This window comes from Chrysemys picta, chromosome 3, assembly GCF_011386835.1.
Source record: "Chrysemys picta bellii isolate R12L10 chromosome 3, ASM1138683v2, whole genome shotgun sequence".
Taxonomy (NCBI): Eukaryota; Metazoa; Chordata; order Testudines; family Emydidae; genus Chrysemys; species Chrysemys picta.
Genome location: NC_088793.1, coordinates 84,932,820 through 84,958,809, shown reverse-complemented (window position 1 = coordinate 84,958,809; position 25,990 = coordinate 84,932,820). Strand labels below are relative to the sequence as shown.

The window sequence follows — 25,990 nt, the reverse complement described above, 5'->3', positions numbered from 1 at the left end:
TGGCCTTGAATAGCTCCCCTTCTTGCTCCCCTAGAGAAGCAAGGGGAGCTAGAAGGATGCTCCTTCATCCTCCTATTTACTGGCTCATCCTCTATCCTGCTTTCAATCATTGTCCCTCACGTCTTCCTTCCTCTTCTCCCCAGCACCTATCACTGTATAACCTAATATATTCTCATGTATTCAATTACCATTCATATGACTTTCCCAACATCCTGACTTCTCCCTCTGTTCAATCCTACATTTATCTGTGATTGTCTTTCCGATCTCTTCTCAGTATCCAGCTTCCCAATGAAAGTATTTTCCAGTTGAAAATAGAGTTTGGGTGAGAACTAGCAAACCATTCTTTCCCAGTCCATTCTGAATCATTGTAGACAATTCCACAATGCCCAGTAATGCAGGTGTGCCGCTTTAGTGTCATATTTCAACTCTATCTTCTTCATCTTATCACATCCTTCAGTCCCTAAACTCCATCAGTCCTCCCAATCTCAAAAATCCAGCCCCTTTTCTCTCTATGCCTTAAAATCTTGGTATATGTACTAGTTCTCTCTCAGTAAATGCAACAACTTCCTCTCTGGACTCTCTGATTCTCACATTGCACTCCTCAAATTTAATTTGATCTTCCACACCCACTGCTGTAATCCTGTCAGTCTCTCACTTTTTTCTTGTAAAAAGTTTTCTTTATTCCATATTTTGAAATGGATTGACTCATGTTTTTTCCTTTATTCTTAAAGAAAAAAATACAATGGACAACCACAGAACTTTTCTGGTGTTGGCTCAGGAAAAGTTGAAACCCCCTTGCTAGACTAAGCTTCCTTTGAATGTTAGAGGTCTATTTATTTTGTTCTAGAAAAAATTCAGGGAATGAGAAAAAGGAAACTGACACTTTTCCTAGTTTTAGGCACTGGAGTTAATAAGCCACAGGGTCCAAGGAGCCCCCTGAAACAGGTACTCAAATAAGTTCCTGATGAATAGAGACTTTTATTATTCAAATACTGCCCCTTTCAAAAATTCAACTTATAACTTTTACTTATCATATGGAATTTGTTTATTTTTAATAATGCTCATCACTTTTAACACATTTAAAACACAAATGAGAGAAGGTATTTATATATAGATATATATCGAGAGAGAGCGCGCTCTTACAATTTTACTTCCGAGTGTAATGCCACAAATGTTGTTTGCAGCTGAATTTTAGTAGATATGTTGTATGGATCTCACTCAAAACTAAGGGTTTGTTTACACTTGCAGTGCTGCAGCTATACCCACTGTAGCACTTAGTGAAGACACTACCTACGCCAATGGGAGAGCTTCTCCTGTCAGGATAGGTATTCCACTGCCCCAAGAGGCGGTAGCTATGTCTAAAGAAGAAGCCCTCCCGTCAACATAATATTGTCTATACGAGGGGTGTGGGACCTTGAGCAACATAGTTATACCGACATAAGTTGACTAAGCCTTAATATATACAATACTAAACATCCAAAACTACAAGCATCAATAAGCTTAGAGTCAGTAGAAACCCACAAGACTTTTGTCCGAATAATATATAGCTATGCATTTGGATATGGAAGCCATCTTTCATTGCTTACTTTGAAGCTAGGAGCTGAATTAAAAAGCCAACGCTCTCAAACAGCCTCTCTTTCTGTTAAGATCCTACAGACTCCTTTAGTTTTGCATTATGTACACAATGTACTCACTGGCTATCCATTTACCACTTCATTGTGTTTCAGTTACCTTAATATGTTCTCTGGGACTCCCGTAATCTCAGTCTAATTATTTATTTGACCACAAACAACACTGGCTGTTTCCCCCGTGTTTATCTAGATACATTCTAAAGTATAATTAAGAAAAAAGCCATGTCACATTTTCACACCATCATGAAGATGATAGTGAAACAAAGTAAAGTAAAATGATAGATTTTTTTTCATAAAAATTAGCAGACTGAGGAAGCAGAAAATGAGCTAACAAAGAACACAAAGCCCCTGTGCCAACAAAGAAATTAGTAAGCAAACAAGTCAAACCACAGAGGCATAATAAAATGAACACAAGACAGAAATCAACACAGATCACAAGTGATATTTTGTCATGCGGGGGGGGGAGAAGGGAAACAGCAGACAAACTTAGGCGACTTATTTACAACTGTGATTTTTAATTTTATTTTAACAACTCTTAGTAACGCATGTTTCAGGTAACAAATGTATGATGTTTCTTTGGTTTGAAATGTGTACACAATAACATTTGAGACTAAAAGCAAAAGAGAACTGAAACCAAATATGGATAAAAAATGGTACATATATAAGGTTTTAAAAAGCATCTGAAAACAGTGTAAGTTCTTCAACCCTACAAATATTTCTGATTCAAAAATTTCTACTTACCTATAATATCATTTTCAGTCATGTCTATACAATAAAGTATGAATATCTTGCAAAGTTTAAAAGTAAAAAATGGAAAATAAAAATATATCAGAGAAAACCTTAGAGAAGTACTAATAGTGGCTGAAACCCTCCCTGCAGCTGAAACAAAGGCTTGCTTTAAAAAACAATAAAAGATGGCCCCTTGGACCTTGGCAAATGTTCTTGAAAAAAAATAAAATGGTAAAAATAAAAATCATACCTTTCTGAATTTCTGCATAGTATCACACAAAATTTAGTAATCCTTTAGCACATCTTTAACATGAACTTCAAAATTCACTCAGATGTTAACATTATGTCCCTCACTCAGATGAGCTACACAACCCTTTCTTATCAAAATCTTTTATCCCTTTTCTTGCATAATTTACAGCTTTTATCATCAGTTTAATAGAAGTTCCAAAAACATTGCTATTTTTCAGTAGTGTTATATGAGAGATCATGAATCCCAACAAAATACCTTTTGGTCTGTAACAAAGCAAACAGTGTTAGGATTGTGGAGCTAACCTCACTTCTTCCACTGACTAGTGTCAATTTTGTGTGTTTCAACAACCCTTCCCCCTTTGAGTTAACTGAGGATCTGAAAGGTTGCACAAAATCATTTCTCGCTGAGCTGGGAATAGAACCCAAGTTCTCTATCAATGGCAGAACCAGTTCTCATCTGCTAAGGCCTAGACCCTGCACATTAATTCTAAATGGGTGAAATCTTATGACCACACAAAGCACTGCTGAAATCTGTATGAAAATTCTGTATCTATTATTATAAGAAGCCCCCAAGATGACTTTGGTCTTGTCTTCATTACAACAATTCGCTCAAATTACCTCCACCTGATTTAGCTCAAGGGACAGCAGGCACATCACACAACAATACTGGAGCTACAGAGTGATTATATTAGGCTTGGTCCACCATACAGACGTATGTCAGTACAGTAGAACCTCAGAGTTATGAGCTGATCAGTCAACTACACACCTCATTTGGAACCGGAAGTACACAATCAGGCAGCCACAGAGACAAGAAAAAAAGCAAATACAGTACAGTACCGTGGTAAATTTAAACTACTAAAAAAAAGGAAAGCAGTATTTTTCTTCTGCATAGTAATGTTTCAAAGCTGTATTAAGTCAATGTTAAGTTGTCAACTTTTGAAAGACCAGCCATAAAGTTTTGTTCAGAATTACCAACATTTCAGAGCTACAAAAACCTTCATTCCCTAGGGGTTCGTAATTGTGAGGTTCTACTGTATAAATTATGTCGCTCAGGGCTGTGGAAAATCCACACCCGAGCGACAGTTATATTGACTGAGCTCCTGGGCTTCCCCCATCAACACAGTTAACACCTCTTGTGAAGGTGGAGAACGTATGTCGAGGGGAGAAGCATTCTGCTGGTGTCCATGGTGTCTTCACTAAGCACTACAGCAGCGCTGTTGCAGTACTGAATCACCACTGCATTACTAGCTCAATGAGCAGCAGCATTTGAGCCTCAATCCACACCCAATGATGAGCCAACATGCTTAAGTTTAAAGCACCACTTTACTCGAGCTAGCAATTTGTGTGGGAACAAAAGTCAGGTTGAGGCAACATTCAAGTTATACCTTGTGCTACCACTGGAGTAAGGACAAGCCCTAGGCTAGAAAAATTTGAGAAACTAAATGTTTTATTTACTTTGTGCAGCTGGAAGCATAGAGATTTTCATAGTTTCCCCAGTAGAGTCAGCCAATTTGTTTATGTGCATCTTTCATAGAACAAAAGGGAATAGAAAACCTTTTTAAAGAAAGGAATATATAGTTATAAAACCTCCAAAATTGGCAGTGGTGACTCCTCAGCAGTTAGAACCTGAAACTACTTCCAGTTTGTATTAAACTTGCTAGATTTCAAGTTGATGCTGTCCCTTTAATAATTCAGTTTAAAATACACCCCAAACCAACTATTAACATATTACTCTAGAATTTATTTTCTGGATTTTAAATATCAGAATGGTTTTAGGATTATGCCCTTCTTCTGCAGAAACTAATGAAGGTTATCTGAGAGAAAGGAGTCTCTGCAATATCTGCCTTCAAAGGCTAGTAAAGGATATTTCCTCCCAAAAGGTTTCAATAAGACAAGGTGAGTGAGATAATATTTTTATTGGACCAACTTCTGTTGGAGAAAGAGACAAGATATCAAGCTACATGGAGACCTCTGTATAGCTCAAACGCTTGCCTCTTTCACCAACAGAACCTGACCCAATAAAAGATATTACCTCACCCACCTTGTCACTCTAATATTCTCGGACCAACACTGCACACGAGGTTTTGATGAACTGACATTGACAATAGCGACACCTTCAGAGCCACAGATTCAAAACAGAAATATAATTAAAGCATTAGTCTATTAACAAAGATATCCTCTCGCTGCTATAGTCAAGTTTGTTGTTTTGCAAGTACCTAATCTCATGATAAAATAATAGAGCAAGTAACAGAAGCACCTCACCTTAATGTTTGCCCTTACTGTTGTGGAATACTGTAGTGTTTTAAAGTTATCCTCCTTCAAAACTCATCTCAAATCTCTTTTGTCATGATGCCTGCTGACATGCCAAGATCACTGCCTATTATGCTAACCAATAGTGTCTCATTGTTTCCTAGTACTCCCTTACCCATTATCTGTCCCTATCCACCTGTTAGCTCTTGTTTTATACCTAGACTGTATGCTCTGGGGCAGGGAGTATCTTCTTGTTCTGTTCGTACAGTGCCTAGCACAACTGGGTCCTGGTCCACCACTGGGGATCCTAGGGTTGCTAACCCTCCCAGTTTCACCGGGAGTCTCCTGGAATTGGGGGAGGGCAGGGGGTCTTTGCCGCTGCCCCTACCCCAACACCGACTCTGCAGCTCCCATTGGCCGGGAACTGCAGCCAATGGGAGCTGCAGGGGCAACACCCGCAGGCAGGGGCAGCAGACGCAGTCCCCTGGCTCCCCCTCCCAGGGGCTGCAAGGACATGCCAGCCACTTCTGGGAGCAGCACCAGGACAGGCAGAGAGCCTGCCTTAGCCCCACAGTGCCACTGACCAGAAGCTGCCTGAGATAACCCCTCCTGCAGCCAACACCCCAACCCCCCTCCATAACCCTACCCCCAGCACTGAGCCCCCTCCTGGAGCCAGCACCCCACCCTGAGCCCCCTCCCACATCCAAACTCCCTCCCAGAGCCTGCACCCCACATCCCCTCCTGCACCCCAATCCCTTGCCCCAGCCCCAAGCCCCCTCCTGCATCTAAATACCCTCCCAGAGCCCACACCCCCCTCCTACATCCCAACTCCCTGCCCCTACCCCATTAAAGTGAATGAGAGTGGTGGAGAGCAAGCAAGGGAGGGAGGGGGATGGAGTGAGCAGGGTGGGGCCTCGGAGAAAGGGCACAGCAGGAGGCAGGGCAAGGGTGTTTTGGTTTATGTGATTAGACAGTTGGCAACCCTGGGAGTTCCTAGTGCTACAATTATACAGCAATTAACAGAAATAATACTAATACATGCTCTCAGTAGGGACACACATGTGCAGGTGGGTAGGCGGGGGGGGGGCGCTAAGCCTCCCCAAACCCAGGCCCTAGCCTCACCCACGCTCCCCTTGCCCCTGATGCCGGAGGCCTGGGGCTAGCCGGGGAGGGGCGTCTGGGGCAGGACCTTGGGCAGAAGGAGGGGGGCTGGCCTGGGGCTACACGTACGACCTCTGACAACATCCCACTGTTAGTGAACCTGTAACCCACTCCTGCAGAGGAAGGTGAACGACGGACTCCACGTTACTCAAGAGCCTGCAGAAGCCGCTACGGCCTCGGCTCAGTTGTTGTTCCCCAGACCAGACGCCCGCCCTCCCGGCACGCGGGCGGCAGGGGCGGAGCCGGCGGGGGAGGCGCCGCGGTTACTTACAGCTCTGGTCTCGTATAGCACCAGCTTCTGCACGCAGCGGATAATCGGCGCTGCCGCCGCGGCGGGCATGGCGATAGCGGGGTGGGCTCCGGGCCCGCCCCACGGCAACGGGGGAGGGGGAATAGACGTTTAACGGGTGGGGAACGACCGAATTCACGTAGCGAGCCGCGCCCCCCAGACGGGGCTATCGAGCCGCTCGGGGGGCTCCAGCACCAGGGAGAGCGGCAGTGTCCAGGCCTCTGGGGCAATAGCTGCCGGGGAAGGGCCGCGTGAGACCAGAGGCGAATTGGAAGCTAAGGGGGGCGGCGCACCCGGGCAGACCCTGCGGGGAGAGGGCGCTCCCGGTCACTTCCCCACTCTAGGAGCCGGAAGCGCGGCTGACGCGGAGCGCTGGCGCTGCCCCGGAGAGCGCATTAGAGAGCGTCGGGCTACCGCGCCCCCGTGATCCCGTCACGTGACGGAATGAGACCGAAGCCTTGGCGGCCATTTCAGGTGTGGGTGCCAGTGGGCTGCGGCCGTGAAGCGGGCTCCAGCCTGGGGGAAGCGATTAACATTGAGGCGCAGTCACCGGGCTGCCGCCGGGGGAGAGGGTGTCACTGGCTACGTAGGGGCAGGACCCCATTCCCCCACGCTAGGGGTGCTTTCCCCCCCCCCCATCCATCAGCACTAGTGACCGCTCCGACCTCCACAACACCACGCCCAGGGGCTGGTTGCCCGCTCTGGGCTACTCTCACGTTCACCGCTACGACAAGACCCTGCGCCTATAATTCTCTCCATAGCGGTTAGGTGCGCGCCGCCGCCCGCTTTAAAAATCTGCCCCGTGCACGCGCGCGGGGAGCGCGGCTCGCACGCTGATTGGGCACGGGGCGCGCTCAGTTTCGAAGCGGAGAGCAGCGGGCGCGGGGCGGGGCTCGCTGGTTGCCACGGGTTACGAGGCTACACAAATCAGTGCCGGGCAGTGAGTAGGGATCCCGGCGCTAGGAAGGCGGAGGGGCCGTTCCGTGCCTGCCCCGCGCACTGTAAGTGTTGCTGCCCCGGCCAGCACCCCCGGCCCAACCTCCCTCCCCGCTCCCGGCGGCCCCTTCCCCCCGGCTGCCTGGGGATGTGGCGCTGGGTACAGGCCTTACGGGGATACTCCGGAGGGTCCCCCAGTCACCGGCAGAGCCAGAGCTGACCTGAGCAATACGCGTGCGGACTCCGCCGCCCTGTCCCCGCGGAGGGACCGAGTCCGCCGCCAACGGCCCCAGCCAGCCGCGTAACACCTGCACCCAGCCCCGCGCCTGGCTCTCCGCCGTGAGGTTGGTTCGTGATTCCCAGACTCCAAGGCCAAAATGTTTTACAAATGTATCCGCCGGAGAGGAAATGTTTAGAAACGTCATCAAAGTAATGTGTTAAAACTTCAGTGAGCGATGGCTTAATTATTTATTAATTAACTCCATCAAATAAGAAGCAGGTTGTACTGTATAGGACTTCCCGCCCCCCCCCCCCCCAAGTGACCGTCAACCTGTTTTGAAGGAGCTGGGACAAGACATTGACAGTCTCCTTAGATTTTGTGACAACCGCCCACCAGCCCTGCAATGGGATGATTCAGTTACTGTATAGGCAAAATAAACCAGACCATTTTCTCCCCAACCCCTTTATTTCATGAGGATCTTGAGTGTGCTACATTAACAACAAAGAACCAGACAAACTGCACTTCCCTTGCCAGAAGAGAAAACACCAATCCAGGGTGATGCCTTGTGGTATCTTGGTGTAGCAGCCTAGGCAGGGCATTGCTCTCTGTTGCCCAACCAGCTTCTTGTCTGCTTTCTCCATGTGGGGTTTGCAGTCTTTGACCCTGCCATGTAATTTTCCACCGTACAAGTAGAGGGGAAAGCTAGAGTGAAGTTTGCTGTTTGCTGGAGGCACTGTGGTGAGTGCATCTCATCACATTCAAAGGAGGATGTGAGGCCTGTTGCAGGATTGGAGTGAGCTGGGACCTGTAGGAAGATGATAGGGGAGGAGCAGAGATTTGTTTAACCTTAGAGACTCTAAGGTGCCACAAGGACTCCTCGTTGTTTTTGCTGTTACAGACTAACACGGCTACCACTCTGAAACTTGATAGTGCACAAGGTTAAACAATAGTCCCATTGACATTGATGGGCTAGTTACTGTGTGTAAAGTTAAGCATGTAGTGTAGACATAGCCTAAGTCTTTGCAGGATCATGGCCCAATTGTGGAGGCAGAGAGTGAAGCTGTAAGGGTACTGAAGACCATAACATAAGGGAAACCGGGGAGAAGAGGGCAGTTGTATCTTGTTTGAGGATCACAGAGAAACAACTGCAGCCATGTTAAGAATCAGGGATTGAAAAGGAGGAAGTCTATCAAAATCTGAAAAGAAGTCAAGGAGTGCTATTTCAGATTTCGGGGGGGAGGGGGTGCAACTTTAACCCTGACTCCAGAGGTTACTTAGGCATCTAAAAACTCTTGTTTTGGGCGGATAATGGGGAAGGGGCACAACCAAAAATGATACTCAAAGGGGTGGGCTCAGTTCAAAAAGTTTGAAATCTCAGGGTGCAGGGAAGGGGTAGCTAGGTGCTATGAGCAGAGAGGGGGGGTAGCTTTGGATGCAGGCACGGGGTGGCTGTGGGGGGTGTAGCTCAAGATGCTGGAAAGGGCTGCATCAGAGAGGGTGCTGCTGGTTGGGGGGCCAGCATGTGTTTAGACCCTAGTTGGCACAATGAGGGCAGCTCACTGGGGGTGGGGCGAGGGATACACTCTGCCAGCCCTGGTACATGGGGAGGAGGAGGATACCCCAACATCAGTCCCTGCCTGCCTCTGTGTAGCAGATCAGGAGGCAGGCTCCCGGTCCCAAACAGCATGGCCAGCGGTGGCTCCAGGACAATGGGAGGTGGGGGCAGAGCAGCAGCTGAAGACAGCAGCGAAGCAGGGGGAGAAGGGGTAGCATCTTCCCTCCTGCTGCAAACTTCACCCAAATGTGGTACAAAACTTGGAGGATAGGTGCAGGGGGCACCCCTATAATGGCACCCCTGTAATGGGCTTAATGAAGGTTCTGATAATCTCTTATTTTTCTGAAGTTATTCCCCTCCCCCTGCATTGTATATGCTCAATAGTTATATTTGCCTCTGTCAATATCCATTGTTTACTAACATAATCAATTGTTATTCACTATGTTTTCTGTCTGCTTACTCATATGTAAACCATGATGCCTGGTGTTATATAAATAACAGTTTATTTTTTCCTAATTTAGGCTATTTTATTTATGGCTTCACCAGAGAAAAAACAAGATTATCCCTTTGTAGATATATTTGATGAAGATGAAGCTGAAAAATCCTTTCTGTTGTCTAAACCTACATGCTTAATTATCCTTGGAAAGCCAGTAAGACATCCAATTTCTATGTTTTAATTTGAACAACCTGTAAAAATTATTTCCCCTCAAATAGGGATAAAAAAGAATAAAAATTTTCTTTTTAAATATTAGCTTAGTAATACAGTCAAAGCCATTCTAGGGCCTAATGTTTTGGAATGAAAATAAAAATGCAACAACTGTTGAGGTCAATAAGAATTTTAGGAATGAAGGATGAGGAGCCTAAATCCTGCATAGAGCTGAATGCCTTTTGCTTTCATTAAAACCAGTAGGAACTGAGGACACTCTTTGCAGTGTCACCTGCTGGCTCATTAAATGGACACAGATAATCAGGAAAACTGCTTTAATAAAATAAACCTAAAGGAATAGGGTTTTTTCTCTTATATAGCATGAGTATTCTGTATCTTAATATGATGATGACAATTGCGCAGCCTGTTTTGGTAGGGTTTGTTTTTTGGGGCCTAACTGACTTGTCAGTTACAATTAGAGGTGTTAGTACTGTGAGTAAAGGTCACGGATTTCTCCAAGATTTTCTTTTGTCTTTCAAAATGTCAGTGTAGAAGGTTTGTGTCGGGGCTCGGCCCTCCTGGGCAGGAGGGGAGCCACACCGATTCACTACACGCAGCCAATATGTTTGTTTTTATGTTCATCATATTTTAATATTTAAAACATGATTAATTACAAATTAAAACAAATATCAGTAATAGACAAAAAACTTTCGATTGAATAAACTGAGTTACAGAAACATATGATAATATTGAGTACTATTTAGATCTTCTTTGTTTAAATAAGACTGCCCTTTAATCGGGAAGAACTGGAATCCACCAAGGCATCCTAATTGAGAGGCTTGTATTGTGTTATTGTTGTAATTTAAGGGCTTCTCTTTTTCCTTAGAAGTTATGTGGCCTATTGGACCAAGACAAGATAATTAGAAAGTTGCAAGTACTCGTGTTGTTTTCCTTTGAGCCACTAGAAGTTAAAAAGGAATGGCCTGCCCTGTTTTAACCTATAAAGGTTTCTCAAAAATTCTATCTTTATGCAAATATGGAAGCAATTTTATATTTTCAAAGTTAACTCAGCCTTAGATGTCATTCAAAGAAAATGCTTTCTTTTATCGTTGGGCATTGAAGCACAGGCAGAATGGACATTCTCAGCACGAAATGCTGCCTTCAGTGAATTTTTATTCTTACTACCTGGCACAGGCCTCATAAATTAATGCAACATTGAAGTTCAGAATTTAAATATGCAAAAGGCAGGAAATTCAAAAATTAAGCTTTTATAGAAACACTAAGTCAACCGTATATATTTTTCATTTATGTAATTTACTGATAGAGCAGCTATCACCATATTACAAGGCACTTCTTTTAAAGCTAAGAATAAAATTCCATGGAAGAAAACAAAAGCTAAGCCAAATAAACACATTTTCAGCATGGTCAGACTCAGGCTAGGTCTATCAGTATAATAGTACAGTATCAGCTAGGGTGTGATTACTTACAACATTATTATACTGGTAAAAAGCTCTAGTATAGACAGTTATATGCCTATTTTGTTCAGGAAATTGATAAGTTATACCAGAAAAATAACTCTTTTGTTTATTGAAGCTGTGCCTCTACTAGTGGGTGTTTGCCAGTAGACCTATACCATCAAACCCTTTCTAGGGTAGGTAAAGCATCAGTTGGAACTGAGTATGGATTTTTGGCCAGATGGGCAAGCTCCACCGTGGTTTAGGTGGTCTCACTAGCATCTGCTCATTATCAGGATTTTCCTTTCTATGTAAGGAAACCTTCTGCATGGCACTAGGAAGGTATTCTTCAAGCCTTGAAACAGAAAGACTTGGATCCAATAATATAGCAGGGTTCCGTTAGGTCCCCCTACAATTTTAAGGGATATTTTATCAGAAGAAGAGTTAGTGGAGCAACCCGAAGAGCTGGATCCTGACTCTGGGGAGATAACCTCTCCAGAGGAAAGTGTAGGGTTGACTTCAGCTTCATAGCCATCAGAAAATGTGGTGGTGTTCCATGAGTTAGTGGATAGGATGACAAAGGCACTGGACATTCCTTTGGTTCTTCATCATCTCAGCCTACGTTTAAAAAAAAAAAAAAGCTGATAAATTGTACCACTTTCCCCGTGTGGGTCTTTCAGATGTTTAATATATACTTCTCCTCAAATTCATTAGTGGTGGAAGATGCATTTCATAGATCTAAGAGCACTCCTTCTTGGATATGTTTGTGAGAAAAAAAAATTCGTCTGCTACTCTAGGTATGCGAGTGGCAAATTATCAAATTATTTCCCTGAGGAACATGGGAGATTATTGAATGCTCTTTTAATGAAAGGGTGCAGTGTGGCCAAGCATAAACTGAGTTCAGCTGTCAATTCATCAGATGTTTCAGACATGGCTATAGCTTCAGCTGTTTCTTTGAGCCATCAAGCCTGGTTGAGATCAATGAGATCATGAGATGAGGATGAAAACTGAAGATCTCTCATTTGAAGGATACTGTCTATTTAGGGTAAAAACTGATAGGTTTTAGAGAAAATGAAAAATGTGAAATCTATGGCTAGATCTTCTGGTGTTTTTTAGCCAACAAAAAGGTTGTCATCAGTTCCACTATTTAGAAATCAGAAAGAGTACCTACCATCTTCATCTGCATCTTACTTCTACCAAAGGAGGAATTATTATCAGCCCCAGAATCAAGGGTCAGCATCAGCAGCAGTGGAAGAGGTCCTTCAAACTTTGCAGCAAAGGGAAATCTATGGCTTTATCTTTTTCTGGGCTTCAGTCGAGGTTTCAGCTTTGACATGATGACAGAGGAGCTACAGACCACTCTGATACATGTATTGTTCCATTCAGGGATCACCTGTCCCACTTTTACCACCAATGACAGTCTGTAACATCAGACAGATGGATTCTATATATTATTTCAAGTGGTTGCTCAGTACAGTTCAAGATCTTTTCTTTTCCAACCCTCTCCCCCTACCCTTTATCCCCTTTCAGGGATTCATAGCATAAGGACCTTTTGAGAGCAAAGTTTCTTTCTTCTGAAATCAGGAGAAATAGTGGAAGTGCCTCTCAAATACAAGAGGGGAGGGGGGTTTATTCACATTTCTTCCTGATTCTGAAAAAGGATTGGGGTCTCTGTCCCATCTTGAATCTCAGAAAATTACATTGGTTTTGAAAGAGATTTCATTTCCCTACCTCTGTACCCATTTCCGTACCTCTGTACCTCTATTATCCCCTCCCTTTCTCTTCAGGATTGGTTTGCAGCTCTAGATCAAAAGGGCATGTATTTCCGTATTTCAGTAAGGCCATTTAATCAGAAATACAGTAACTGCGTTTTATGGTAGGAAAGGAACATTTCCAGTACATGGTCCTTCTTTTTGGTCTGTTCACTGTCCCAAGGGCTTTTTCACAGTGCCTTTCTGCCGAAGCAACATATCTTAGAAAACAAGGGATTTTCATATGCTCCTACCTAGACGATTGGTTATAAAAGAAAGCATTATCAAAAGAGAAGATTTTTTTTTCTAGACGTAAATAAATTGGTCAAAATCACTTCTATGTCCAATATAGAGGATCCCTTTTATAGGGGCTGCATTGAACTCAGTTGTAGGCAAAGACTTTATTCTGGAAGATAAGTTTACAAAAATATGGTTGTCTAAACCTCTGTTCCATCATTCACCAGAGCAGACTATATCCTTTTTTCTAATGATAATGGGATTGTTAGCATCAATCACATCGGCAACCCCAGATGCTTGTCTCCAAATAAGAGTGTTGTAATACTGGTTGTCAAGAATTACAAGCTTGGTGTGAAGAGTATGCATTAGAAGTTGGTCATTCCCCAGAGGGTGTTATTAGCACTGATGTTATAAACACAAGATCAAAACGCGAAGGACATACCATTAATTCTTCCTGTGCTTTTGGTAATAGTCACTTTGGACACATCCACTTTAGGATGGGGAGGGGAGGCTCATTTAAACAGTTTGCTGTTAATGGGTCACTGGTCACCAATGGAAAAGAAATTACATATAAGTGTATTAGATCTGAGGGTCATCAGGTGGGCCTGAAAATAATTCTTACCTCAGATCAAGCACAAAGCGGTTCAGGTGATAGCAGACAATATTACAGCCTTATATTACTAGAACAAACAAGGGGGACATTCCCTTCATGTGTGCACAGATGCAACAAGTCTTTGAGAATGAAAGCAGGACATTCACCCAGTGACAATTCATGTGCCAGGGGAAAACAACACCCTTGCAGATTATTTGAGCAGGTTAACTGCTCAGAATCATCAGTGGTCCCTAAAGGAGGTAGGGGTAACAGAGCTCCTCTGTTTGGGGGTATCAATTGCTCTTAGTGCAGTCTCTCTAGGGGTCCCAGCTTTTTCCTAACTGGTCCCCTTCAATTCATCTGCAGTTAGATCAGTCCATAAACTCTTAGTCTCAATTTAAGTTATCAGCCCTGAAACTTCAGGGCTTACAGTCTGCTTCTTGGTTTCACAGAGGCATCCTAGCATAGGGCTATTGCCCCACTATCCCAGGCCATTTTGCTTCTCTTTCCCTCTCTGCTCCCCATCCTGTATAGGTAGCTTTTTTTTCTTTATTGGTCACAGCTGTGGGTGTATGTCTTCACAATTGACAGTTCTAGCAGCTGTGTAGGGGTCTGATCAGCCTGACTGTCTCCTCTCCCTTCTGCTTATGTATACCCCATTCCTATTTGCATGAAGAGCAACACCCAAACCCTCATTTGCCTCACCTCACTGCTTGGGTGATAGAACTCTCGGATTGCTAGAACAGTCTTATTCATTCAGTGTACAGAAGGATCTTGTTAATTCAAGAAAAGAGTCTACACCTAAATGTTATGATTATAAATGGAAAAGATTTTTATTGTGGGTTAGCATAAATGAGGTGATCCATATACTATGCCTATTCGTTGAATTTTAGAATATTTATTATATCTCAAAAGGTCAGGTCTCTGTCTTCTATTAAGTTCCACCTGGCAACAATTTCAGCATGTTCCTGTAGAAAGTAAATTGGTATTTATTCATGATGTATTTAAGAGATTCTTAAAAGGTCTTAATAATCTATATCTGCTGGTGAGTGAACCTGTACCTGCCTGGCATTTAAATGTAGTGCAATTAATGCAGTGTTCATTTGAACCTATGGAAGATTGTATATTCTTTTATTTTCTGTTAAGACAGCATTAATAATAGCCATCACCTCAGCGAGGTTTATTATCAAGTTAGAAGCCTGAATGGCAGAATGGTCAACTAGGAGGTGTTCTACTACCCCCACAGTCAAAACACTTTCCAAACCTTCCCACACCACATGGACTTTAGCTAGTGGTATGAGGAATCTGCTTTCGCCCATGCCCACAATCTCTGCCATTTGGCCGGGTAGCATACTGGCCTTTGGGACCGCACTCTACTTAACCCTGTATCTCTCTGCCCCAAGTATTCCCTGCTATCAATTTGGACAGCCTTAACATGCTCCATATCTGGTTTTGCAGAGGCTAATCTCACAAAACCAATATGATAGGTTTCAATTGCTTGGGAGTTTTCTGTGTTGAGGATAGCAGAACTAACATGAGCTATTGGTTGCCTGCTTCCTCTTAGCACAGGACATTTATTCCTCAGGTGATCAGTGGAATTACACTGATAGCACATTTTGGGCTCTTCTGCTTTTACAGGAGATTTGGGATGAGGGTTAGAGGAATGTTTTTGGGTAAGTGAATGTTTAGGCTCCCAGCCCCTTTCTCTCTTCCCAGGGATAAAATGGGATCCTCCCTTCCCACCAGTTTTAAACCCCTTTCTGTGGCCTGCCCTCAATAGACGCCTGACTCTGTTCGAAGGCATCAGCTAAAAAAGCCATCTCATCCACAGACTTTACATCTTTGTCCCATAGAATCTGCTTTACATCAGCCTTACATATGCTTAGGAAACACGCTTGAGCAACAAGATCCAACATTCCCTCAAAACTCACAACCTCTTTACCCCTTACCCATTTTCCCAACAAATCTTTCATTTTATTTACATATTCCCCATTACTCATACCAATATCCGTCTTAAGATTCCTAAATTTAACTCTATATGTTTCAGGGGTAATCTGAAAACTTCGCAAAACAGTATCTTTAAATTTACAATAGTCTAAAGCATCTTCAATAGGCAGTCCATTGAATACATTTCGAGCTTTACCAGTTAATTTCACAACCAGGGTAGGAACTCTCTTATCAGGGATTTCATGTATTCCACACAACCTTTTGAAGGTAGACAGATATTCATCAATATTATCCTCCTCGCTGTATGCAGCACATAAGTGGTCCCACTTGTGGATTTTTGGAGTGATGGGACTCGTTGGGATCGGGGGCCTGTGGTTCTGCTTCTCTAGCAAGTCCAGCTGGTGTCTTCTCTCTCTTTCTCTTTCTTCTCTCTCTTTTTTTTTTTCTTTTATTTCCAGTTCTTATTCCAGTTGCAATAATCTGAGGTGCTCCCTCTCCTTTTCTGCAGTTTCCAGTCTGGCCAGCTCTAGTTTTGTAGCTGCCTCACTGGTAGTCATTTTCTGCTTTCTTGTGCTTATTTCCCTCATCTGAAATAAACAAACAGAAAATAACAAAATTGTGACTTCCTCCTGACTGCCCTTAGCCACTGCACTTAAGACTCACTTAAAATCACAAATATCAGTGCTTAAAGTGTGAACTTCACTTGGAGTAATAAGCTGTACATACACCCTGTTCACTGTGCCACTGTGATGTTCCCCTCTGGTGTTATCTGGACCGGTGATCTGCTAGGTTACTCCAATCCTTGACTCTGGGAGCCAGCCTTGCCTGCTGTGCTGTGAGAACCCCCATTACTGGGCTGTTCACGCATAGCCTCTGTCATGTAAGCTGCTCCTTGGATTGTGCAACCGAATGAGACTAGCCAATATCTCCGGTCCCAGACACAACCCTAGGAACCTCCCTCTTGCAGTATCCAGTTATGCCCACTGGATGCTGCAAGCTTATATGAATTCGTCAATTTAACAAAGAAATTGATATGTACCAGGCTCGTTATTCCAAGGGGAGCCTCTGACATGCTTCAAACCAAATGAACTGCTTCCAGTAGAATAATCAAATTTATTAACTATAAATATAGATTTTAAGTTATAAGTCAAAGCACAAGAAGTTGAATATGGTCAAATGAAATAAAAGCAAAATGCATTCTAAGCTGATCTTAACACTTTTAGTGCCCTTACAAACTTAGAAGCTTCTCACGACAGGCTGGCTAGTTTTTTTTTTAAATATGAAGATATACCTATCTCATAGAACTGGGAGGGTATCTGAAAGGTCATTGAATCCAGCCCCCTGCCTTCACTAGCAGGACCAAGTACTGATTTTGCCCCAGATCCCTAAGTGGCCCCCTCAAGGATTGAACTCACAACCCTGGGTTTAACAGACCAATGAGCTATCCCTCCCTGCCTTAGTTGCGCTTCAGCCAGGCTCTCCCCTTTCATCAGCACTTCGGTTGCTTGGTGATGATGTCTGTAGATGGAGGTGGAAGAGAGAGGAAGAGCATGGCAAACGTCTCTCCCTTTTATCATGTTCTTTCTTCCCTCTTGGCTTCCCCCCCCCCCACCTTCAGGGTCAGGTGAGCATTACCTCATTGTAGTCCCTAACTGACCAAGGGAAGGGAGGTGACTCATTCGAGAGTCCAACAGATCCTTTTGTTGCTGCCTAGGCCAGTGTCCTTTGTTTCTGTGAGGCTGGGCTGGGTTTGTCCCATACATGCCCTGATGAGGTACGAACTGCCCCTCTGCTCTTGGAGAGTTTTTGCCTGGTTTTGTTTAAAGTCATAAGGACACATTTTCAGCCTCATAACTATATACATGAAATTACAACCTATAACATTGCTATAACAACAATGCTCAGTGCATTATGAGCCTTCTGAAGACACCCGACATGACAAACTTTGCATTGGATACCACACAATCATTTTATAGGGATGAACATGGGGGTGCAGGGTATTCCCATGAGGTACTGAACGTCACAGTACTAAGGTGATTTTAATCTTGATCAGTCTATAAATTTACCAGTGTTTTTCCCCAAATCTCACAGCCAGGATGGTGAGGCTAAATTACATACATTGGGTGCTTAAAGGGTGGTAGCTTACTACTTATGAAGCATTTTAGACAATCACCCAATCTCTTTATTTCTTGTAAGGAGAAAAACAAAGGCAAAATGCAAACACTTTGTCAGTGTACAAACACTTTCTAAATGGGGACTATGTATTAAAGAAGCATACAAGCTAGGGTATCCCTGTTCCTGAATAGGTCAGGCCACATCCTGCCAGAGTACAGGTAGCCTCTATGGGGTTTACAAGACACAGTTCTCTAATAAAGCATCTTACAATTCATACACAGAGTTCAATTAACACTTTCACTATACACCACTCATTAGACTTAGGGCTCAAAGATTTCTATAGCACCCTAATGTGTTGTGCATTAATTGGCCTGTGTAGACCTTGCTGGTGCACTTTAACTTAGTGGTTTTTAAAACAGTGTTGTGTTAAAGCACACTAGGCAACCTTTAGTGCATACCAGCAGCGCCTACACTGACCATTTAACACGCAACACATTAGTGTGGTTTAGAAATCACACCCATGTAGAATACATTCCCCCACCGTGTATACAAGCCTTTAGAGTCTAGATCAGATGCAAAGTTTGGGAAAGCAGTACTTCAATCCTTGTTCAATTAGGATTCTGTATCCCACCATCCTGGGTGAGATGTACTGCTTGTTAATCTATCCCACAAATGGAATATGTAGAGTCCATCTTGAGGAACTCCAGTTACAGGTAAGTAACCTTCATTTTTGTAAAAACTATAAACAGAACATGCAAAGTTAATCAATTTAATGTTGCTGTGGGGGTCTTTAACTGTTTAACTTACTGACTTTTTGCATTTAAATTCTCAGCCTCAAATTTATGCTAAATTAGGTTCTTGCTTTTTATTTCCTTTGTGGTTCTTCTTCCTCTAAAAAAAATAAACTGGGGACATACTTAAGGGATTTAGGAAACAAATGCTTACAAGTTTAACAGCACTGCTCCAAATTTGTGCCAAGATGAAGATTATGATGCACATTATATTTAAACATAGAAACATAAGAAAATGTATATATTGCACGTGTTCATGATGCAAGTTTCAGTCACTTATAATGTTCTGAATTAATTTTTCAAACTTATCACGATTATGAATCTTCACTGAGGACTAACTACATGTCATGTTTGATACTTTAACATTCAGACATTTTTGGGTTAAAGTGTAATTTTACTCTGAAAAGTGACCATAAAATGGCATAATAGGACTTCCTGTTTATTTCTTGGATCCTTCCTTCTTTTGCATAATCATCAATAATAAAGGTTCAGGAGGCCAAATTATGTCTTTAGGTACATCTGTGTGATATGAAACTTAGTAAACAATTTTGTTGATGTTGCACAAGACCTGGCAGAATCAGTTCACTCTTAGCTATGTTGGCTCTTCAGCAGGCAATTCGGCGGTGGGTCCCTCTCGGACCTGCCGCCGAAGAAGAAAGTGGCGCGGTGGAGCTGCCGCCAATCACAATCACGGTTTCCCCCCCCCCCCCCCCCCCCGATGCTTGGGGCGGCAAAAACCCTGGCGTCGGCCCTGTTCTTCAGAGCTAACATAAATGAAAACACAGCAAAAATGATTTTTCACTGAAGTTATCAGATAAAACTGAATATGCATCGGCACCAGATCTGTGGATTAAGAAAGTATTAGTTGTACACAGAGTAGGGCACATTTTAAGTGCAAAAAATTTTGCAGAAATATTATCCACCCACCTTCTTTTTATCCTTGCCTTACTCAGAAACAGCGAAAGATTTTATTCAAACTTGCCCCAAAAATTAACTGTAGGCTGAGATGAAGGATGTGAAGTTTTAGTCCCACAAAAACTTTTTATAGAAACTCATGAGCAACTCGTATTAAAAGTTTAAAATAGCCTTACTCATAAATACAAATATATTTAATATGAAGGAAATCAGTTAAAGGGAACAATTATAATATATCAATAATAGTGGGAAATACATTACATGTTGCCCAATGACTTTAAGCAGGTTTGTGTTATAGCACATAGCATAGAGGCCCTGATCCTGACTAGGGCTTTTAGTGGCTACCATATTACAAAGAAATAATAACGGGACATGCATTTCATTGCATTTTGTTATGTGAGTACAGTAATGGCAAAGTCATTCTAATTTTAAGAAAATATGTCTTTTTTTCATTTTAAGGGTACTGGGAAGAAAACATTAGCTAGAAAAATAGCTCAGTTATGGAAATGCACACTCATTGAAGGTAAATATCAACTGTAATCACACCACTATAATACTTTTTATTTTAGCTTTCTTTATGTTCCCTGAAATTCTAAATGGTACATTATTGGCCACAGTGAAGGTCATTGGTATAGGAAAACTGTGATAATCTTTCAGGAAACACATCATTGTTGAACATGGCAAATGCATCTGCCGTTTAGCTACATGGGTTCTAAACAAGTCGGTTTTCTCCTCTTTTTCAGGAGGGAATGTAACACCTAATGACCAAAGTAGGGCCCAGTCCTGTAAGATGACCTGAGCAGATCCATATGTTTATGTGGAACCTTGTTGAAGTCTGTGGCGGGTCCACATAGGCACAGGGGTCTGACTGCATGGCTCAGCTTATAGGATCAGGTAGTGTCTATCTTTGTTCTGTGTTTGTACAGTACCTAGCACAATGGGGTGCTAGTCTATGAGTTGGGCTCCTTAGCACTTCTGCAATTTAAATAATAATAAAAGCAAATCTGTGCTATTATCCTGACAATACCAAGCCCCCACCAAAACACATTCTAAGGCTCATTTGAGGCAGTGGGGTTCTCCCACCTTGCAGCCTTCAGCAGGTCCACAGGAATAGGAAATGCCCCTTTGGTCTCCTGCTCTCTCCAGCTCCACCTTCCTCACCCCCTCTCCATGAAGATCACTCAAGGTCTGCAGGAGCAGAGCCTTTAATTGGAAATATTCTCTTTTGTTCCACTGTCAACTGATTGCTAGGGAGGCATGTCATTTTGAGACATCTCAGCAAGGAAAAGGGCTAGAGACTCATATACAAAAAGAATACGCTTAGGTCTCCGGCAGTTTTTTGTTGTTTTATACTAAGCTTGCTGGAGCAGATATTCTGTAGCAAAGGAGGGAGGTTATGATTGGTTTTGCTACAAAGTGGCCAAAAAGATTAGAATACTTTTTAAACTCCAGTGAACACTTCTATTTTAGGATGTAATTCAGGAATCCTTTGTTCAATTCAAATTAAGTGTAAAAATGTAATTAAAAAAAGCCAAAAAAGAGATTGAAGAACAGCTAGCCAAAAACTCAAAATAATAACAAAATGTTTTTTAAGTACATCAGAAGCAGGAAGCCTGCTAAACAACCAGTGGGGCCCCTGGACGATCAAGATACAAAAGGAGCACTTAAAGACGATAAAGTCGTTGCGGAGAAACTAAATGAATTCTTTGCTTCAGTCTTCACGGCTGAGGATGTTAGGGAGATTCCCAAACCTGAGCCATCCTTTGTAGGTGACAAATCTGAGGAATTGTCACAGACTGAAGTGTCACTAGAGGAGGTTTTGGAATTAATTGATAAACTTAACAGTAACAAGTCACCGGGACCAGATGGCATTCACCCAAGAGTTCTGAAAGAACTCAAATGTGAAATTGCGGAACTATTATCTATAGTTTGTAACCTGTCCTTTAAATCGGCTTCTGTACCCAATGACTGGAAGATAGCTAATGTAATGCCAATATTTTAAAAGGGATCTAGAGGTGATCCTGGCAATTACAGACCGGTAAGTCTAACGTCAACACCAGGCAAATTAGTTGAAACAATAGTAAAGAATAAAATTGTCAGACATAGAAGAACATCAATTGTTGGGCAAAAGTCAACATGGTTTCTGTAAAGGGAAATCATGTCTTACTAATCTATTAGAGTTCTTTGAAAGGGTCAACAAACGTGGACAAGGGGGATCCAGTGGACATAGTGTACTTAGATTTCCAGAAAGGCTTTGACAAGGTCCTTCACTAAAGGCTTTTACGTAAATTAGGTTGTCATGGGATAAGAGGGAAGATCCTTTCATGGATTGAGAACTGGTTAAAAGATAGAGAACAAAGGGTAGGAATAAATGTAAATTTTCAGAATGAAGGGGGGTAACTAGTGGTGTTCCCTAAGGGTCAGTCCTAGGAACTTAAAGCAGACTGTGAAGAACTTCAAAAAGATCTCACAAAACTAAGTGACTGGGCAACAAAATGGCAAATGAAATTTAATGTGGATAAATGTAAAATAATGCACATTGGAAAAAATAACCCCAACTATACATCCAATTTGATGAGGGGTAATTTAGCTACAACAAATCAGGAAAACGATCTTGGAGTCATCATGGATAGTTTTCTGAAGATGTCCACGCAATGTGCAGCGGCAGTCAAAAAAGCAAACAGGATGTTAGGAATAATTCAAAAAGGGATAGAGAATAAGACGGAGAATATTTTATTGCTCGAATATAAATCCATGGTATGCCCACATCTTGAATACTGCGTACAGCTGTGGTCTTCTCCTCTCAAAAAAGATATACTAGCATTAGAAAAGGTTCAGAGAGGGGCAACTAAAATGATTATGGGTTTGGAACAGGTCCCATATGAGGAGAGATTAAAGAGGCTAGGACTTTTCAGCTTGGAAAAGAGGAGACTAAGGGGGGATATGATAGAGGTATATAAAATCATGAGTGGTGTGGAGAAAGGAATAAGGAAAAGTTATTTACTTGTTCCCATAATATAAGAACTAGGGGCTACCAAATGAAATTAATGGGCAGCAGGTTTAAAACAAAAGGAAGTTCTTCTTCACACAGCACCCAGTCAACCTGTGGAACTTCTTGCCTGAGGAGGTTGTGAAGGCTAGGACTATAACAGGGTTTAAAAGAGAACTCGATAAATTCATGGTGGTTAAGTCCATTAATGGCTATTAGCCAGGACGGGTAAGGAATGGTGTCCCTAGCCTCTGTTTGTCAGAGGGTGGAAATGGATGGCAGGAGAGAGATCACTTGATCATTACCTATTAGGTTCACTCCCTCTGGGACACCTGGCATTGGTCACTGTTGGTAGACAGGATACTGGGCTGGATGGACCTTTGGTCTGACCCAGTATGGCCATTTTTATGTTGTTATGCTCACTTAAATTTTGCAGAAAAAATGTTGCCTCAGCCCCATATATATCCTACAAATGTAGAGACTGATGCAACTCTTTAAATTAAAAATGGGGGAAAGCTAAATTGGCTTATAACAACCTTAACTGTAGAGAAGTTACTGTAAACAACTCTTTGTTCAAGTTAATTATAATATACATGATTTGGCTGATTTTTTTCCCATGGAATATGCATATTCAGTAAATCTTGTTATGAATAAACATTATGGATTTCTAGTGCATTAATTAGAACATATGGAAGCCCTCTGGTGGCCAAAAAAACCTTCAGATTTTGTGGTGACCAGAGGCTTTATAACATATCAAATAAAATGTCTTTATCACATTTTGAAGGCTTTAAGTTCAAATCATGCTAAAATTTCTGTTTTAATAAAATCTCTTAACTTTATTTCCGTCAATGCAAAAATAGATTACTTAAGTCATCCCACTTTTTTAATACAAAGTGACACCTGATCTAAACTATTTCACGTGAGAAAAAAATAGAATAAGAATTTTTCAGCTACATAAGGATCAGCCCTCTTCTCTGCATGTGGAATGCCCCTTGACTTCAGTGCGGCTTATATATGTGGAGGGTTTGCAGGATTATCCCCTGAGGCTCCATCCCATCATTGCAGTTCATAAAGCCATATGCAGGAGCTTTGAGTGTAAGCGGGTATTAAACTAGCACTGTCTTGTTTAATTTGACCATTTAAAGAGTAACCCCTTTTCTCAGCTGGCTACTTTAAAACTGACATCTTTGTATGTCTGAACTGTTCTCTTTTTGAAACTTAACTTCTTAATATGTGAAATGTTTTTGGGCTCAAAGATTCAAACACCAGATTTCACAGTAGTTACATTATGATCATATGAAATCACTAATAAAGACAGCCATGCTAGGCTAACAGTGTACATGAAAACATACTAATTCACACACGGTATGTTTTATTAATTGCTTTAATTTTGTTCTGTACATTTTTTAGCTTTGGAAGTAATAGAAGAAAATATTACTGCAGGAACAGAATATGGACTTAAGGTAAAAATCTACTGTTTTATTAAATTTCATGACATTCATAAGGCCCAATCTTGTTCCCCTTGAAGTCTGTGGCAGCTGGATGGGGCCACCATGCAAATATTGTAAGATGTTACGCTTTACATTTTCCTTTAGATGCAGGAATTGCTTTTTGGAGGTCAAAGTATTCCTGAAGAACTGATTACAAAGATGATTCTGAAAAAGATTGAGTCACCAGAAGTTGCTCACTTTGGTATGTGTTGTCATTTTTCAGAGCTTTTAAAGTACACCCGCCCTAGCCCTCTAAAACTTAGTTTTGTCTTCTTGTATATCCATAGCATATGATATTTAAAAATTCTGCTATACTGCAATCTGTCAGATTCAATCAGACATTTTTGCCACCAGCATTGTAGAATCTGTCTTCACTGCTTCATGCAGAACATGGATATCTGTAAATTATAGTGACCTGAAATGGCATTTAGGGAATACTGTATTAATAGTGGAGGACAAAAGAGTGCTATGTACTCATATACACACCAACAGAGTGATATTTTTCAGCCAAATTATATCCTTTTGATTTTCTGTAATAAAGATGAGATATTATCAGAGATTGAGGTGTCAAAAGTAGTAGTTCTGGAACAAAATAATTTTAAAAAGAAGTAATTCCCTAGGCCCAGATAGTATACATCAAAGAGTGCTGAAGGAACTTAAGTATGAAGTTGCTGAGTTGCTAGCAAAGATATATATACAATCTCTCATTTTAAAACAGCTACAACACCAGAGAATTGGAGGGTAGGAAATGTATGTATTTCTTTTAAAGGCCGTATGGATGATCTAAGGAATTATAAACTAGTAAACCTTATATCTGAAGCTGATAAACTGGTAGACACGATAATTGAAAACAGAATAATAAAACACCTGCACGCTCATGACATGATAGTCTATTCAGAGAACAGTTTCTTCAAAGGAAAATCATATCTTACTAATTTTAGAATTCTTTGAACATGTCAATAAAGTAGTGGATAAAAAAGAACCAATTGATATAATTTTGACTTTCAAAACGTCTTTAACAAGGTCAAAAGAAGATACTAAAGAAACTAAATACTCATGAGGTGGGAGACACTGTCGTGGATCAAAAACTGGCTAAGACACAGGAAATTGTAGGAATACATAGTCAATTTTGTCATGGCAAAAGGTTAACAGGAAGGTGCCTCAAGGATCTGTGTTAAGATTGGTATTGTCTAATATACTAATGATCTGGAAAGGAGGATGATCAATGAGATAGCAAAATGTGTAGATAAAACGTTATTTAAAGTAGTCAAGTCCAGAGAAGTCTGTGAAGAACTTCATAGGGACTTAACTAAGCAAGGTGAATGGGCCACACAATGGCAGATGAAGTTAAATATTGATAATGCAAAATAATTCACATTAGAAGGAAAAATTTGAACTCATTGTACAGTTTATTAGGGTTCTAAATTATCTATACCCAGTCAGGAAAGGGATCCAGGGATCATTGTGGACATCTCAATAAAAACCTCTGCTTAATATGCAGCAGTGGTCAAAAAGCAAACAAGATTTTAGGATACATCAGTAGTAGGATGGAGAATAATGTGTACAAAGTTATAGTGCCATTATCTAAGTGGGTGATATGCCCTCATCTGGAATAGTGTGTGCAGTAATGGGTTTCCCTTCTCTAAAAGGATAATGCAGAATTAGAGTAGGAAGCCATGCAGAGAAGGGTGACAAGAATGATTAGGAATATGAAAAAACTCAGACAGAGAGATGTTGAAGAGATGGGGTTGTTTACCTTAGAAACAAAATGAATAAGAGTGGACATGATAAAATAATTAATGGCATAGAGAAGGTAGATAGGCATTTCTGTTCTCATAACACAAGAACAAGGGAACATTTAATTAAAGTAAAAGGTTGCAGATTCAAAACTGGTAGGTAATAGGAAATGCTTTTGCACTCAAACCCTAATTGGACTCTGAAACTCATTGTCACAAGATGTTGTTAAAGACAAAAATTTCTCAAAATCCAAAAAAAGAATTGGACATTTTTATATAGGTAAGAAAAATATTTAGAGTTATAATA

The 25,990-nt window shown here is 41.7% G+C and overlaps 2 protein-coding genes across 17 annotated transcripts in view; one reads left to right on the top strand and one right to left on the bottom strand.

Annotated features, from left to right (window-relative positions):
* FIG4 (FIG4 phosphoinositide 5-phosphatase) overlaps window positions 1-7,063 on the bottom strand; it is a 168,761-nt gene extending 161,698 nt beyond the window's left edge. For 2 of the 6 annotated variants that reach the window (XM_005287634.5, XM_065590213.1), the window contains exon 1: window positions 6,292-6,615. In XM_005287634.5, the coding sequence (XP_005287691.2) occupies window positions 6,292-6,360 (69 nt within the window). In that variant the 5' untranslated portion in view covers window positions 6,361-6,615. Of the gene's footprint in view, window positions 1-4,871; window positions 5,132-6,131; window positions 6,222-6,291; window positions 6,616-6,974 lie in introns of those variants that run through there. The other 4 variants (XM_065590215.1, XM_065590217.1, XM_065590216.1 and 1 more) reach the window with 3 other exon arrangements.
* AK9 (adenylate kinase 9) overlaps window positions 6,649-25,990 on the top strand; it is a 156,721-nt gene continuing 137,379 nt past the window's right edge. For 6 of the 11 annotated variants that reach the window (XM_065590205.1, XM_065590206.1, XM_065590210.1 and 3 more), the window contains exons 1-5: window positions 6,649-6,783; window positions 9,542-9,670; window positions 19,928-19,991; window positions 23,868-23,920; window positions 24,053-24,149. In XM_065590205.1, coding sequence (XP_065446277.1) covers window positions 6,754-6,783; window positions 9,542-9,670; window positions 19,928-19,991; window positions 23,868-23,920; window positions 24,053-24,149 — 373 coding nt within the window. In that variant the 5' untranslated portion in view covers window positions 6,649-6,753. Of the gene's footprint in view, window positions 6,784-7,176; window positions 7,311-7,458; window positions 7,590-9,541; window positions 9,671-19,927; window positions 19,992-23,867; window positions 23,921-24,052; window positions 24,150-25,990 lie in introns of those variants that run through there. The other 5 variants (XM_024102462.3, XM_024102463.3, XM_065590208.1 and 2 more) reach the window with 5 other exon arrangements.